Here is a 14840-nt window from a genome sequence, read left to right as displayed (position 1 = left end):
ATGAGCATGGCTTCATTCATTGAAGAGACTAAACAAATATAGTTTTTTCTCCTTAAGTAGATCCTTTCCACCCCGAGAATTCCTCTTTGTCTTCGCTGTTACCCCTTATCGAGTAAAGATAATGGTTCAATCTAATGAGGGAAAACGAAAGCCATGATTGAGATCCCATCACGGACTAAAGAAAAATACACCAATAGCTATCAGTTAAGTGCAGCAAAACAACAGTGCAATACAGTTGATATGATGTCCACCTCACTATATTGCTGCACTTCTAATGTCATTTCATGCACTTCTAATGTCACTTCCAAGCGTGGGATGAGAAGAGAAAGGTCACTAACGCATTCAGAACTGCCCAATGGTCATAATAATTATATGGGAAAGTTTTGACAAAGTAAACAATATTCCAACATATGCGCCGATCCTAAGGCTCCGTTTGTTTTGCGAAAAATGAAGTGTTTTCGAAAAATATTTTCCAAGAAGCCGTTTTCTAGGAAAATGATCATATTTTTCTGATGTTTAGCTGAAATCTAAAAATGGATTGAAAAATTTGTCCATCGTTTGGCAAGGAAAATATTTTCCCCCGTACCAATCTTTTAATAATTTTTATTTGTTTTAAAATGATTATGTTAATTATTTATTTTTGTCTTTTTTCCTCTTTCACTACTTTCTTTTTATTTATTATTAAAAGTTCAATTTTTTTTTGTCTTTTCTCTTATTTTTTTCCTTATTTTTTTTCTTTTCTTCCTTCTTCCTGCTTCTTCTTCCTTTGTGCGCTCGCCGCTCTAGAGTTCTGCAAAAAACACCAACGACTCATCGCTCGATGAATCGCCACCGTCGCCATTAAAGCTTGTCCTCAAGCTTTAAGAGCGAGAGAGAGAGGACATGATCACATTCTCTGTGCGGAACCATGGGTTCGCTCAAGAACGAGATCCATCCACCTACCTCGCTGATCAACTCATCGTCCCTCTTTCTGACCCCCAAAATAAAATTCATCATCCCTCTCGCTGTCCAAGTTGAAGAAGACGCCGCCGCCTCCGTCGGAGATGTCATCAGTCGCTCTGGAATTCTGCGAATCCCGAACTAAAGCGAGCGAGCGAAACCAGGATGATTAGCATTCTGGCTGGGGTAGTTCACCGAATGATCCACTGAATATTCATCGAGATTTTCTCTTTCTTTTTCGGGTTGTCAAATTCGTCGGGGAGAACGGGATGGAGGAGAGAGAGATCGTGAGATCACAGTGAAGAGAGAATGGGATGAGGAGAGAGAGACTGCGAGATCATAGGGATGGAGGAGAGAGAACGTGTATGGAGGAAGAGGCAAGAGAGAGGAAGATTTTGGGGAAAATGATTTCCCCTCCCCAAAAGATGGAAATCGTTTTCCTTGATTTTAGAATGTTTTTTCTATTGATCGGAAAATATTTTCCGTTGACCACTCACTTTCCGCCCCCCAAATACTGAAAATTGAAAAAATATTTTCCGTGAAACAAACGAAGCCAAAGAATATGATAAAAATCTATGTGAATTATGCAAGGACAAGGAAAAACAATACCACAAGTGTCATAATTTTTGTGCAGCACTCATTTGAATGCCATAATTTATGTACATGGATTACTTTAATGGCATAACTTTTTCTTTTAAATCGCCAAAGTGCCATACAACTTTTCAATTGGTCACTTGAATGACATAAGTTTTAAAAACAGTTCGCCCAAGCTGTCATGACACATCACATTTCTAACATTTCGATTAATGCTATTAAAAAGTTATGGTACTCAAGTGACTATGAAAAGTTATGACACTTGAATGAATGTTTTTTTTTATGGAAGCTATGGCACTCAAGAGATAGAAAAGAAGTTTATGACACTCAAGTGAACACCATAAGAATTATTGCATTTGTTGAGATACATTTATGAGTTGTGTAAAAAAATCTTGCATCGAAAAATTAGTGTGGTGTGCAGTATTAATATATCATACCCATAACTCATTCGCTTAAGCTTTTAAGGAAATGTAAGTTTAACTGGATATATTGACGGACTCGGACTTTAGCTCCCTCTTGATAACATCCTCAGGTGAAGGTATCAGATTTTTGCTGCGTTCCAATAACAAATGATATCAAATCAATAGCCCTCTAGTAGGTGGATGCGGGGAAATCCCGTGGTCTACCTTGTCCTATGAGAATGGAGAGTGCTCGAGATGCCACATTTGTCAAGAAGAGTACAAGTTACTGGAGATGCAAGAGCAACTTTGATTGGGTGAAGCTATCAAAGGAGCATAGCGGCATGTTCCAATGGGCAAGCGTTGGTCATCATGTAAGTCCCCAGAAAGTGTCATTGATTGTATCAACGTAACACAAAGAAGTGACAGAACAGCCCGCAACGAGGGCATTGCGAAATTGAGTGGGGAATAATGTCACAAACCAAATTCCCTCATACCTCATACCCGTGTGGGTGGAGCTAGTGGCATCGAGGTGAAGAGTGAGTGATGCGGAAGATAAAGAAAACTAGTTTGTAGGAGTGCTATCGGAGCGTTTGTGTTAGGCGTTCTATAATTAAACAGTTATAACTCACAGGAGCTCTAAAGGCGGGGCTAGCCCTCCATGCACAAACTAATTGGGAGTTGATCTCGCTGTCCTAATGAGGCCATGGCATGCCGAAATTAGTTTTCGCACTAAAGTGTTCTATGTTTCTCGCTCGAGAAATTAAATGCCTAAGTTAAATTGAATGTGGTATGATTGGATACAAAGATGCTATTATTGTTTTTGGGAACAATTACATAAGGAAAGTTGGCCTGGTGTTCTCAAATCGCCAGGCACCACAGTGTTATTCATCGGCCAAGAATTTTGTCGGCCTATGACAAATATTTTGATATTAGTGTTGGGCGATTTTAGATTTCTCTCATCCTAAAAGTTAGCTTAAACTGATCATCAATACTTTTCACGATCGATGTGAAATATCCTTAATTGTATTTAGGGTGTTCTTGTCACAAAGTGTAAGGAACAAAGTTAAACGAAATTGTTATCCAGACGAAAAAGGTGAAAACTCCGAAGCGCAAAAAGGTTATGCTTCCCAATCCAACCGCTTTGTTTCGTATCAGCCATTGGCCGTACGGTACTTTTGCGGCCCTGATTACTTCAACTGTTTGTGCTCATCTCTCTCAACTGTCTTATCACAATCATAAAGAATTAGAACAATTTCATGCACTAAGGAGCGAGAGCATTAAGTCCACAAACGGAGGGACTGGCAAAAAGAGGAAAAATCCTCGGCCTGAAACGACAATCCATCTGGGTTAAAGTCTGTAAAGAGAGATTCTTCAGTTCATAGTCAATCAAAAATTGCACCATCGTCAATCATCTTCAGATTCCCAAGTCCTTCTAAACCCACCGCCACTTAATCGACAACCTTTATTCTTATACTTTAACTTAGTTAATCACTAAAAATAGCTTGCACTTAGTTTCTATGCCTGATGATGACGCTGCTTTAATCAAATAATTAAATAAAAGCCGACGGATGTGTGCGAGTATGAATAAAAAAACCCTTAAATTGTTCTATGGCAATGCCGTTAATCCACATGAAATATAGTGAATAAGGTACTATTTGGCTAGTCTTTTCACATGATATTAAAAGCTAAAGGCAGTATCAAGAACCACTAAAAGGAAATTCCTTTTGCCCACTGCTTTATTGAAAACAACTCGCCCACCCATTATGTTGGTTATGTGGGTTCTGTGTTTTCTCTTATTTATGTAGACAAGGACATTAGGCCACATAATTTAACCATAAGTGTTAATAAACAAATTAAAAATTGAACTTAAGATACCCTCATATAAAGGCACACTACATAGACCTACTATGAGTTGACTAATTATCACAAATTAAATACTTGAAATGGTCCTAATAACATGATGTCCATGTCATGCAACCGCTAATGTGGAACCCGCCACAATTTTCTAGAATTTCCTGTTCAATGGCCAGTGAAACTCTATGCCAATGAACGACTGTCATGTATAGTTGCATTACAAATAAGAGCCTCGTGGATGATCCTACCATCCACTAATATTTGCTGGAAGTAGAAACATAAGATGAAATTGGGATTTCCTCATTGCTTTGTATGTAAATGCTTTAAGTACTTATGCCACTGGTTAGCATTAAACATGAAAAATAAATTCTAAAATTAGTCCATTTCAATGGTCTCTCGAATCTATAAGGGAAGCCAAGCTCTATTCACCATTTAGCCCCTCGAACTGAAGCGATGTCACACCCCTGGCTTCATATAACCCCCGGGCAACCAAGGCTAAAGGAGACAAATGGAAGCAAAAACTTTGAGCCACTTGAGGAAACGAAAAAATGACTTATAGACGAGGTCCATTTGGACCGTTGATCATGGGGGCTACGTAATGAGATCCATATCATCTTTAGTGATTCAATAGATATTGGCTCACATCTACAGGAAAAAGGTAATTTCATTTTGGTCCCCTATTAAGCTATTTTACTGCTCAGACTAAAGGGGCTGCAAGTTGCCCTCTTAATTGTGGTCAAGGAGAAAGCCATACAAACATTAGCTGTCAAAACTTCCCCTTTTCAATTATGTTAAGATCAGTTTTCATGTATTGAATTAACCTCTCTAATCCAATGAAACATGTTCATGTCAAGATTGGAAGTTTGTGAGAATTTACGCTTCGCGACTCGACTATGAGCAGTTATGTTGAACTAGAATCGAACTTAAGACGTCGCTTTTTGAAGTGCTTTTTGAGGTGCAAAGTGTCAAATTTACCTTACAATCTTTTTAAAGCTTACAAGAATCTTCGCCTACTGCTTCATGTATAAATAGGGTTGGCTTCTCTTATATTGTGCAGATTGAGCTTTGAGAGAGATGTGTATCTAATCTTTCTTCCTTAATATCTCCCTCTCTCTCTCTCTCTCTCTCTCTCTCTCTCTCACTAACTCATCATGTCCTCCAACAAATTCTCTCTTTGAAGTGCTCTCCCTGTCACAGTACCTTTTCCAAGTTCAGACATAGAAGACAAATACTTGGTATTTGCTTTTGCGGTACTCCTAACAGAAGCAGACACTATCCTAGCTTGGCATATACCTAAAAAACCCGCTTGCCACCACCTAATCTTCACACATCGCACTCCCATTTTCTTCTTCTTCTTCTTCTTCTTCTTCTGCTTCTTCTTCTTTCTGCATACAAACGAGGACGTACAGGTCATTTGACTCTACAGTTTCGCCGCGTTTTTTGATGTTAAAGGTATGTTTATGGTGGTCCAAAAAAATCAGTGGGTCTCTTGATGCTTTTGTCCTTTTGTCATTTATATCGTAATAATCAGGAAAAACACAAAGATATTTCTCACTTGTTCTGTCATGTATATTGCGCCCAGCATATTATATAAGGCCTAACTTATGGTCTGTCCCCCATTCTTTTCAGCTTTTCAGGCATAACATGAAAGTAGCTATGTCAGCTGTTTGCAAGCAAGTACAGCCATTGCTAAATTTTCAAGGCCCGGTCGACATGAATCCGTTCTATCTCAGGAAAGACAAGGTTGTATTCGTGATGGGAGCAACCGGCACCGGCAAGTCTAGGCTGGCCATCGACCTAGCCACCCGTTTTCCAGGTGAGGTCATAAATTCCGACAAAATCCAAGTCTACAAGGGCCTTAACATTGTCACCAACAAGGTCACCAAAGAGGAGTGCCGAGAAATTCCTCACCATTTATTAGGATTTGTGGACCCTGATTCAGACTTCACAGCCACGGACTTTAGGTACCACACATCACTAGCTTTGCGATCCATCTCGGGACGAGACAGGGTCCCAATAATCGCAGGCGGATCCAATTCCTTCATTGAAGCTCTAGTGGATGGTGATCCTGAATTTAGGTTGAGGCACAACTGTTGCTTCCTCTGGGTTGATGTTTCTTTGCCGGTCCTACGCCCCTTTGTGTCGGAGCGGGTGGATCGAATGGTAGAAGCGGGATTGGTGAACGAGGTTAGGAGTATGTACAACCCCGAGGCAGACAATACCAAAGGGATCAGAAGAGCAATTGGAGTTGGGGAAATGGACCAATACTTGAGGATCGAGGCAACCGATGCCGATGACGAAACCAAGGCAAGGTTTCTTGAGGCAAGCATTACCAAGATCAAGGACAACACTTGTTTGTTGGCTCGTGACCAACGAAAGAAGATCCGCAGGCTATATGAGATGTGGAGCTGGAACATGCATAGGATTGATGCCACAGAGGTTTTCGAGAGACGAGGATCGAAAGAGGCCGCCGCTGAAGCATGGGAAAGGTTGGTGCTGAGACCTAGTTCCATGATCGTGGACAGGTTCCTCTATGACGCGCCTAGCACCACCATCATATCACCAAATATTACTGCCACAGCGGCCATCACCCCGCCAGTCCCAATGGCAGCAGTTGCGGCTGCAACCCATTAGAGGTGTGGCGCACCCAAAACCGTATTGACAGAGACGCACGATTAGGAGAGCATCGATATGATGGTGCCCTGAGGCAATGTCCGAGTCAGACAATTTGTTTACTCTATATGTCCACCTGACTTTTCTTGTTATGTCAATTACAGGAGTAAAAAAGAAAGGAGGGAATGAATCACTTAACAAGTTGGGAATGTTAAAAGGGCCGTCAAGTACTTTGATTTGGCGGCCAGTACTGATTGGGGACCATTTTTGTGATCCGTGCTGTATATTTCCCGTTCCTTCTTTAGTCTTTTTCCATACTATCGTGTGCTTGAAGCTGCATCAGACCATGATGCATAGGCCTCTCTTTTGGGGTCCATGCAACACTGGAAGGTCTCAGAATCGTCCAATAAATTCATAGAACCCACTACGAGTCTTTTCCCTAAATTTTCCTTTTATTTTGCCCCTTCTTGGTGTGCCTGTAACATCTTTTTCACATGAGTTGTAATTTTTCTGGTGCCTATGATAGCTACGTGGTATCCACATGATTGGAATTTGGAATCTCTTTTCAAGGTGTCTTCGTATTCATCCACCACTCTTTCATGATCAAGCAGTGATAAAAACTCCCAAGTTCTTCTTGGGAATAGATGCAAATGCGATGAAAGTGAGTGTGTTTTCTGATGATTGACAGTTAATGAAAACTCGATCGGTGGGGATTGAACTTTTTGACCCTCCCCAAAGTAATTGAATCAAGCACCCACGTGGATGCAATCACAGGGTGATGGAACCATGTGAATGGAACAAACTGTTGTAAATGGTAGGGGCCTAAGGTCCTTTATGCCCCACTCACACACCCCATATCAGAAAAAGGTCGGAGGACCCATACCAAAGAGAAGGGAAAAAACTATCTTTAGTTCTCAGGCTTCATTCAGGGCAAGAAAGGCTAATTGAGTAGTCAGAATCAACTTTACAGAAGGAAGCTAATAATCTCTTGCTTTAAATGGGGTTTTAATTGTATGAGATCTCACAAATGGTATGGAGATTAAATAATGTCACAGAAGTCAGAGATGTATGTTTCTCTGCATGATTTTTGCCAAGACGAAGTAACTCCTCTATGTGAAGCAACAAGAGGTAGAATTGGTAACTTAGATTGTTAATTAGGTCTTTCCACAGAGAGTTTGAATTGGGATTGGAACCTTCCAATAGGTTAGTGCTAATTTCTGTGCAATATATGTTCACTAATTAAAAATGCACTTAGTATGGTTGTGTTCAGTAAATAGACCTTGAGATATAAAAAGCTGGACAGATCATCCTTTCATTTTTTAATCAATTACTATCAGGAGAATATGTTAGTTTAGGCTAATAGCAATAAGAATGCAGAATGTTTGGGTTAGACATACCTCAGGACTAGCTTGATTTATACGGTAAATTTAGAAGGTTATCAGCACCACAAACTGCCTAAGTCACAATCGCTGGACCTAGGGAACAATAAAGCACAAACCACACAAGCAGAAAGGATAGAATTGTATTAGTCCTCATGAGATCATAATGCATGATTATATGTCAAGTTCAATGCTTGCATCAATATTTGATTATTCAGCTCAGCAGTTAATTTTATTTGTAAGATGTCAAAATTTCAGAAACGCAAGTATTTGGAAACTAGGTAAGCCAAGTGCTTCCTCTTCTACTATACATATTGATGTACTTCAGCATTCACAATGGACAATATTTTCATCTGCAAACTGATTGTCTATGTGTGCGAATGCTAATTCAATCTCTTGCTCTTGGCTTGCATAATTACACTTCTTTTGGTTTATATCTTCATGCCTCTAAAATAATATGTGGCTTGCAAGCGACCAAACAAGATGAAAGATGCTTGAGTATCGAGCATCATCATTTCTTCAGTGATAACATGAAAAAGTTTGATTGGGACTTGTACATGTCCCAGTTGCCCTACTAATGCTTGTCTTCTTCAAATAATTCATAAACAAGACTCTTTATTCTGTGCCAGGACAATATAAAGATCAAACAGAGGTCCATCAATCAATTTTTCATATTATTGAGACATTGTCGGAATTGTACCATAATCAATAGGTGTCAATCAATTAATGACAGATGGTAGTGCACAGACTGGCACTCTTCCAGTTAACTAACCGCTGACGTGATCGGCATGCTACCTATTTCCATATTTCCTGAAAGCCAGAAATTTTCAATGTTATAATTCTGCCATTTTTTCTATAGCCTAATGTATTGGAACAGGCTTTAAACATGAAAAGATCAAACTCTGTATGAGAGGCATTTTATACAAAATTAGAGCTGCTGTTTTGGTTAGTTCATTCCTCTAAACAAAAAGTTACATGCAATGATGCAATCCTTGGTTTATTTCATTCCAAAATCATGTGAAACTTGACATCTCTGCTCGGACAAGTACAAACAAGACTGGCAATATATCACAAAAATTAAAACATCCGATAAGAGCCCTGGATTACCTTTAGCGTGTTGTGATCCCGAAATTGTAGTCCTTGGGGTTGAAGGACAATGCATTAAAAGCTAGTCCACAATATCATTTCCTCCTCAAATTACAATTTACAACCAAATATGAAAGTTTTCTCGTGAAACTTGATATGACGCTCAAACCCTCATCATATTCAAATGCAAAGTTTATATCACAGAGAATGATTAGAAGAGTCTACATCAAGAATGGAACAATTTCTGCCTCGTGCCAAAGAATCATATGCCTCAAACTCCTACGAGAACCATCATGGGACATTCCTCGTACTCTTTCTGAATGTGCTGTTCCATGAGCACTTTTTTGCTTTGTTCTCCATGTTATTCTAGTAGCTTTATGTTTGTTCTGCTATTCTCTTTTTCTCTTCCCCATTAGGTATTCCTAGAAATTGCTCATCATAAAATCCAATATCGTGCAACCCAACCACTACGTGTAAGTTACCATGTGCACAATTAAAAGATGTGTATGCAAGATAAAACGGCATCCACATTCCCTCATTAACCAAGTTTCCATATTGATTTTTCACATTAGTGTAATCAAACAAGCTAAGATTTGATAAGGGTCAGAAAATTTGGATAAATGCAGCATACAGTTAGGATGATGAAATAGAAAGGACAACACCATGAACAGTATCTAGCAAACAAGGCATGAAGCTACAATATTCTTGTAGCAAAATTTCTGAAGAGCCACCTTTTCGGCATGGACTCAACATGCAGACTGTGATCATCAAGTAAACTGAACTGTATTACACATCTTTCTATAATATCTAATCTTCCCTTTGGTATGCGTTATGTGAATCTGGGTTGATTTTAGTCAGAATCTCACGGCATAAAAATAGCAAAAAGTTGCAGTTAACTATGCATCTGCCTGGAACTGCAACCTGACATAAAATTTCTTGCCTGATTAATTAAAATCTCCATTCTCCTATATCATTTATTTATCCTATCAAGATAAATGGTTCTTACATACCTATAACAATGTGATTATAGAATGTTATCAGGGAACCTTCTGCTAAGAGCGACTACCTAGTTATATTTAATGACAGTGAGAAAACAAGAAACGGATGAAGAATCAACTTTCAACTACGAGTATGCTACCTCAACAAATATTGGACAATTTTGGCGAAATTGGCTCACTAAGAAAACAAAAAGGAGATTCCGCGGGGTCTAACCTATGAGTTCAGATGTATGTTGAATCCTCATGGCACTATCAACTGTCTCACCCAGTGAAAAGAAGAAGAAAAATGAAGAGCATGGGAACAAGAATAGCATATTAATCATGGGGCGGTGGTTCGACACTTCTTCCCCCCTCTGCATATTCCCAATCACATTGCATTTGTGTGAAGTAAGAAAAGATTCTTCTCCTCTTCTTCTTCCTTTTTATTGTCCTATTTGGTTCAAATAAGTGGCAGAAGAATCTTCCTAAGACTATCCTTCTCTAAGAACAACAGCTCTATGGAAGGAAGAGGCCCTTACTGTTACTTCAGTTGTGAACAATTGCAAAAGAAAGGTAAATTGTCAACAGCAGAAATGATTGTTTATACCCCAAGCCTCATCCTCATGTCTCGGAAACAACCTAAATATTGTATCAACATCATAGACCACGTTATCGGTTGGAGAGGGGTATGACTACGAATCATAGTTTGTCATTCATGCGTAGTTGCTGCTCGTTAACCCCACCATACAATGCCAGCATCGCAGGCATGGCGTAAGATGCTCACTGAATATTCTCAAAGATAGTACTCAACACATGACTTCTTCCGCATAAGAGAATAGACTAATGTACAGCCAGCTAATACGTACAAGATAATCCTTCATAGCCAGTCACATTCAAATTAAGTAGCGAAAACAGCGTACAATTCAAAATTAGCACAGAACAAGTACCTAAATCGCACCTGGACGATGTCGATCTTCTGTGCACCACTCCTTGTAAAATTTCGTGAAGCTTCCTGCAAAGTGAGAGCCGCATTGGCTTCCATTAGGGTTGAAGGTGAAGAAAATGCCCAAAAATAACGTGGGGGTGATGACAATCTCATCTTCTACGTCAAATTGTGGCCGATCCTCTGTCTTAGTGCATTCAATTCCATATTTCGCTTTTCGCAGGAGAAAGTTATTGCAATTTGCGAGCTTATCGCGACGAACCAGAACAATTGCGCAACGATTCCTTAAAGCCATTACTTGCCCTTCGTTTGCACAATCCCGCAGAATCAGATTCTGCTAATGACACAACAAAGAGCAGGCACTCACCGGGCATTGAGACGCCGGCGACAGCCTCGGAGTGGCGGCGAACCGCCACCTCCGATAACGACGACGGCGCAGGAGGCGATCAGTCGCCGGACCGGTGGTATGTTTGATTTTTGAATTCCGAGCGCTCGTTTCAATAATAACGAATTCGCCGGCTGGCCAGTGAGCTTACGTGCCATTTTATTTTTGAGTAACTTTATTTAATATTTTCTTTCATTTGGAGTTAATTAAAATCTTCGGATTTATTTTGTGAATTATCTAGGTTTATGTTATGATATAGTCGTTACATGACATATGTATTCTAAAAATAGATTTTTTTTTTCATATTAACTGTACAATCGCATTTTCATATATCAGTTGCAAGTAAAATTAGCTTTTTTCCTTTAAAAGCGACAACAATCAATTAAAATTAAAAATTAACCACGTTTTTCTAATTTACATTTAGACATCATAAGTTTCCACATCATCAAAGAAAATTGCCACGTCATTTTTGGAATGTCATCGTAAAGTTTGTCATGTCATCATTAATATGTTATAATAATAAATTCATCTCGTTATGGTCATGTTATCTCGTAATTTGTCATGTTATCTATCCTATGATCATATCCTTACTTTCACTATTGATAGAGATAAGAGTAAGCTCAGGGCAAAGTCATGACAAAGTTGACTTAAATTTCAAACCGGAAAAAAAAAATCAAAACCGACGTACAAATTTAATTCAATTTTGTTATTTTTATAATCAAAAGAACAAAAACATTACTTCAGAAGATGCTCGGTTTCATAATTTGAAAGATTAATAATGACTTTTAGTTAAGGTGATTTGTTTTCTTCGTATGCTTTAATTTTATGAGGAAGGCAGGATGGCTAAAAAGTACTATTAAATGTTTGATTCTAATATAGTCGGATCTGTTTTATTAGTTATATTATATAAGAAGGACATATTACTATTTTGCAACAAGAAAATTCACTTAACATGAAAATAATACTAGGGTAAATTCCACTTGCAACTATCAAAATTTAGTAGAATTTGCAATTTCATCTTATGCATCCAACTTCATACCTCTTTCCCCAATTAACTTCAGTTGAAGTCTTATTAATTTTTCGATGTACTGCTAATGTGAAATGTGCGCATAAATTTACTACTTTAAAATACGATAACCAACTAGAATACTTGGCTCCACTCTCTCCACTTACTTACACTGCTTATTCATTAATCCGCGCGATGATATATATGCACTAGCTATGGCAAGTAACATTGCTGCAAAACCTCTTACTTTGCAATGTCCTTTTGCACTACTTTAATTTGATTGTTCGTGTTGACATACTTATTTTGTCGGATGTCAATATTGATCGAATTTCTTTTTATAGCACAAAAAAGAGCATGAATGCAATATGACCATGCTCGAGATCTAGCATAAGCTATAACAATTTATGAATTACTTACCCCACCTTATGCAGTAGATAATTCTACTTGCGTAACAATGAAAAATGAAACAAAGAAAATGGGGAGAAAAAAAAGGTAAAGGAGAAAAAGAAAACGAAGAAAACATCATTTCTTGGGCCCAGGAATAATAGTTGCCCAGGCCCATGCATTATGTGGGCTGGGCCCATTTCCCATCCCCAGTGTCGTAGAAAAGCAGGCCTACTTTAATTATTTGGCCTGTCAGCTTATAATTGCTATCTCATCACCATAATTGTTATGCCATTCAATTAAGGATTAATACATTAAAAATCTTAAACTGGTACATCCACAATAAATTTATCCCAAGCTATTTTTTTTACCACGAAAAATTCCGAACTATTCTACCCCAAACTATTTTTTGACCACCAAAAATCCTAAACTGTTATATCTGTGACAAATTTATCATAAACTCATTTTTTTATCACGAAAAATCTCAAATTGGTATATCCATGACAAATTTTTCTTCCGCTAAATTGGGTTAATAGGTCGAAAAATCCTAAATTAATACACTTATGACAAACATAGGGTAGAAACCTCAAACTAGTATACTCATGAACTGCAACGTGTCATCTCTTTCAACAATTTGATGGTTAGACTTAACGAAAACTAACGCAGGGTAAATTTATCATAGGTGTACCGGTTTGGGGTAAATTTATCACAAAATATACAAGTTTAGGATTTTTTGTGATAAAAAAATAATTTGGGATATATTTGTCATAGGTGTACCAATTTGAAATTTTCCGTGGTATAAACCCTTAAATTAATTATGTTATTAAAAATTGCCAGTTCATCTTAGTAGCTCATATTACCGTCACACGTCATATTATCACACTTGCCATGGGATCACAATATGCCTCATCACATCTGTTGTGTTATCCATGTATTTTTTTTTTTGAAAAATAATAAATAATCTCTAAACTTTGATCCGATGTGCGGCGTGATTCATAAACTTCTAATTCGTTCAATTTAGTCTTTCAATTTTAATTCAATGTGCAATGTCGTCCCTAAAAGTTCAATATGGTCCTTGAACTTTTAGTACACATTCAATTTAATCCTTGGACAATTTCCTGAATTTGAATTAATGGATGAATAACATTAACATTTTCATATAGTTCAAAGATCAAGTTAAACATATATCCAAAGTTCATGGACAACATTAAAACAAATTATAAATTCAGGATTGTGCATTGGGGTAAAGTTCAGGAACTACATTGGATAAATTAAAAGTTAAGAAATTAATTGCATATTGAGCTAAAATTTATGGGCTATTTATGTCACTATCACTTTATTTTCATAAAACTTGAAGAGAAGCGATACTTTTCATAGTTTGAGCAATAAAAGCAGCATGCACGTTGTGCACGTCATGATTGCCATGCATCTTAAGGAGTATTTGCTTGAGTGAAAGTGTTTTTTAGAAATTATTTTTTTTGGATTTTCACCCGTTTGGTTTAGTGTTGAGCATAATGAACCAACCGAATCGAGAATCACTCGGACCGGCGATGCTAGATTCCTTATGAATCCTGTCGGGGTTCTTAGTTCTATAAAATTAGAATCGGTTATGGTTGGTCCCGTTCTCATTTCCAAAAGGAAACTAGACACCCTGGATTGCCTAAATGTCTTTTATTTTTTTTTTTTTACTACATATAAATGTAAACATCTTTGTGGATGAGAAGAAGGATCTCTAGACCTCAACGTGACGAAGGATGGGTGGGCCAAGTACTTTTAAGTTATCTCTTTAGTGTCCTCCATCAACCAAGAGACACAATGAAATAGAATGACTGTCATTCTCTCGGCAAGTTTTTCTTTCTTCTTATTTGTCTCTTTACTGTGCCAATCGACAAAGAGACGCAATAAAAGAGAATGGGTTGCTATAAGATAGTAAGCATAACTCACTTCAAGAAGTCTTCTATATGCTCCATTCGACTGTCCGGACCGACGGTTCGGTCTGGACCCGGTTTCAAGCTCCTTTGGTTCGGTCCCGGGTCCCCGAAAGTGAAATTTTAAATCTAAAGAGGTGAAAACACTTTCTAGAATTGTTTATCTTGAAGTTTTTAATATTTTATTTTATTATTCTATTGTTTTCTTTTTCCTTCTTTCTCACCCGAGGTCGGCGAGCTTGAGCTTGCCCAATCCTCGTGAGGCTTGTCCTTGTGTGGTCGGGCGCCCATTGTCACCAGGTCGAGGCCCGGCAATGCATAGGGTAAGCTGGAAAAAATAAAAATAAATAA

The 14840-nt window shown here is 38.2% G+C and overlaps 2 protein-coding genes and 1 long non-coding RNA gene across 3 annotated transcripts in view; 1 reads left to right on the top strand and 2 right to left on the bottom strand.

The window, feature by feature from the left end:
- LOC115744905 (UPF0613 protein PB24D3.06c) overlaps positions 1 to 2243 on the bottom strand; it is a 30639-nt gene extending 28396 nt beyond the window's left edge. Inside the window, exon 1 of the mRNA XM_030680309.2 lies at positions 2222 to 2243. The gene's annotated coding sequence lies outside the window, so the exon portion shown is untranslated. The remainder of the gene's footprint in view (positions 1 to 2221) is intronic.
- Positions 2244 to 4857: 2614 nt separating this feature from the next.
- LOC115744911 (adenylate isopentenyltransferase 5, chloroplastic) lies at positions 4858 to 6940 on the top strand. Its single transcript, XM_048281418.1, has 2 exons — positions 4858 to 5240; positions 5418 to 6940. Exons 1-2 carry the CDS (start codon positions 5232 to 5234, stop codon positions 6420 to 6422), a joined length of 1014 nt encoding a protein of 337 aa, XP_048137375.1. The 5' UTR covers positions 4858 to 5231; the 3' UTR covers positions 6423 to 6940.
- A 1565-nt stretch (positions 6941 to 8505) lies between these two features.
- LOC125315673 lies at positions 8506 to 11295 on the bottom strand. Its single transcript, XR_007198952.1, has 3 exons — positions 11154 to 11295; positions 8888 to 10855; positions 8506 to 8590 (listed from the first exon to the last, which is right to left on the bottom strand). It is a non-coding gene; the product is annotated as an uncharacterized LOC125315673 (long non-coding RNA).
- Between the last annotated feature and the right edge of the window lie 3545 nt (positions 11296 to 14840).

Source organism: Rhodamnia argentea, chromosome 6 (genome assembly GCF_020921035.1).
Source record: "Rhodamnia argentea isolate NSW1041297 chromosome 6, ASM2092103v1, whole genome shotgun sequence".
Lineage (NCBI taxonomy): Eukaryota > Viridiplantae > Streptophyta > Magnoliopsida > Myrtales > Myrtaceae > Rhodamnia > Rhodamnia argentea.
This window is presented reverse-complemented; position numbering and strand designations above follow the sequence as displayed.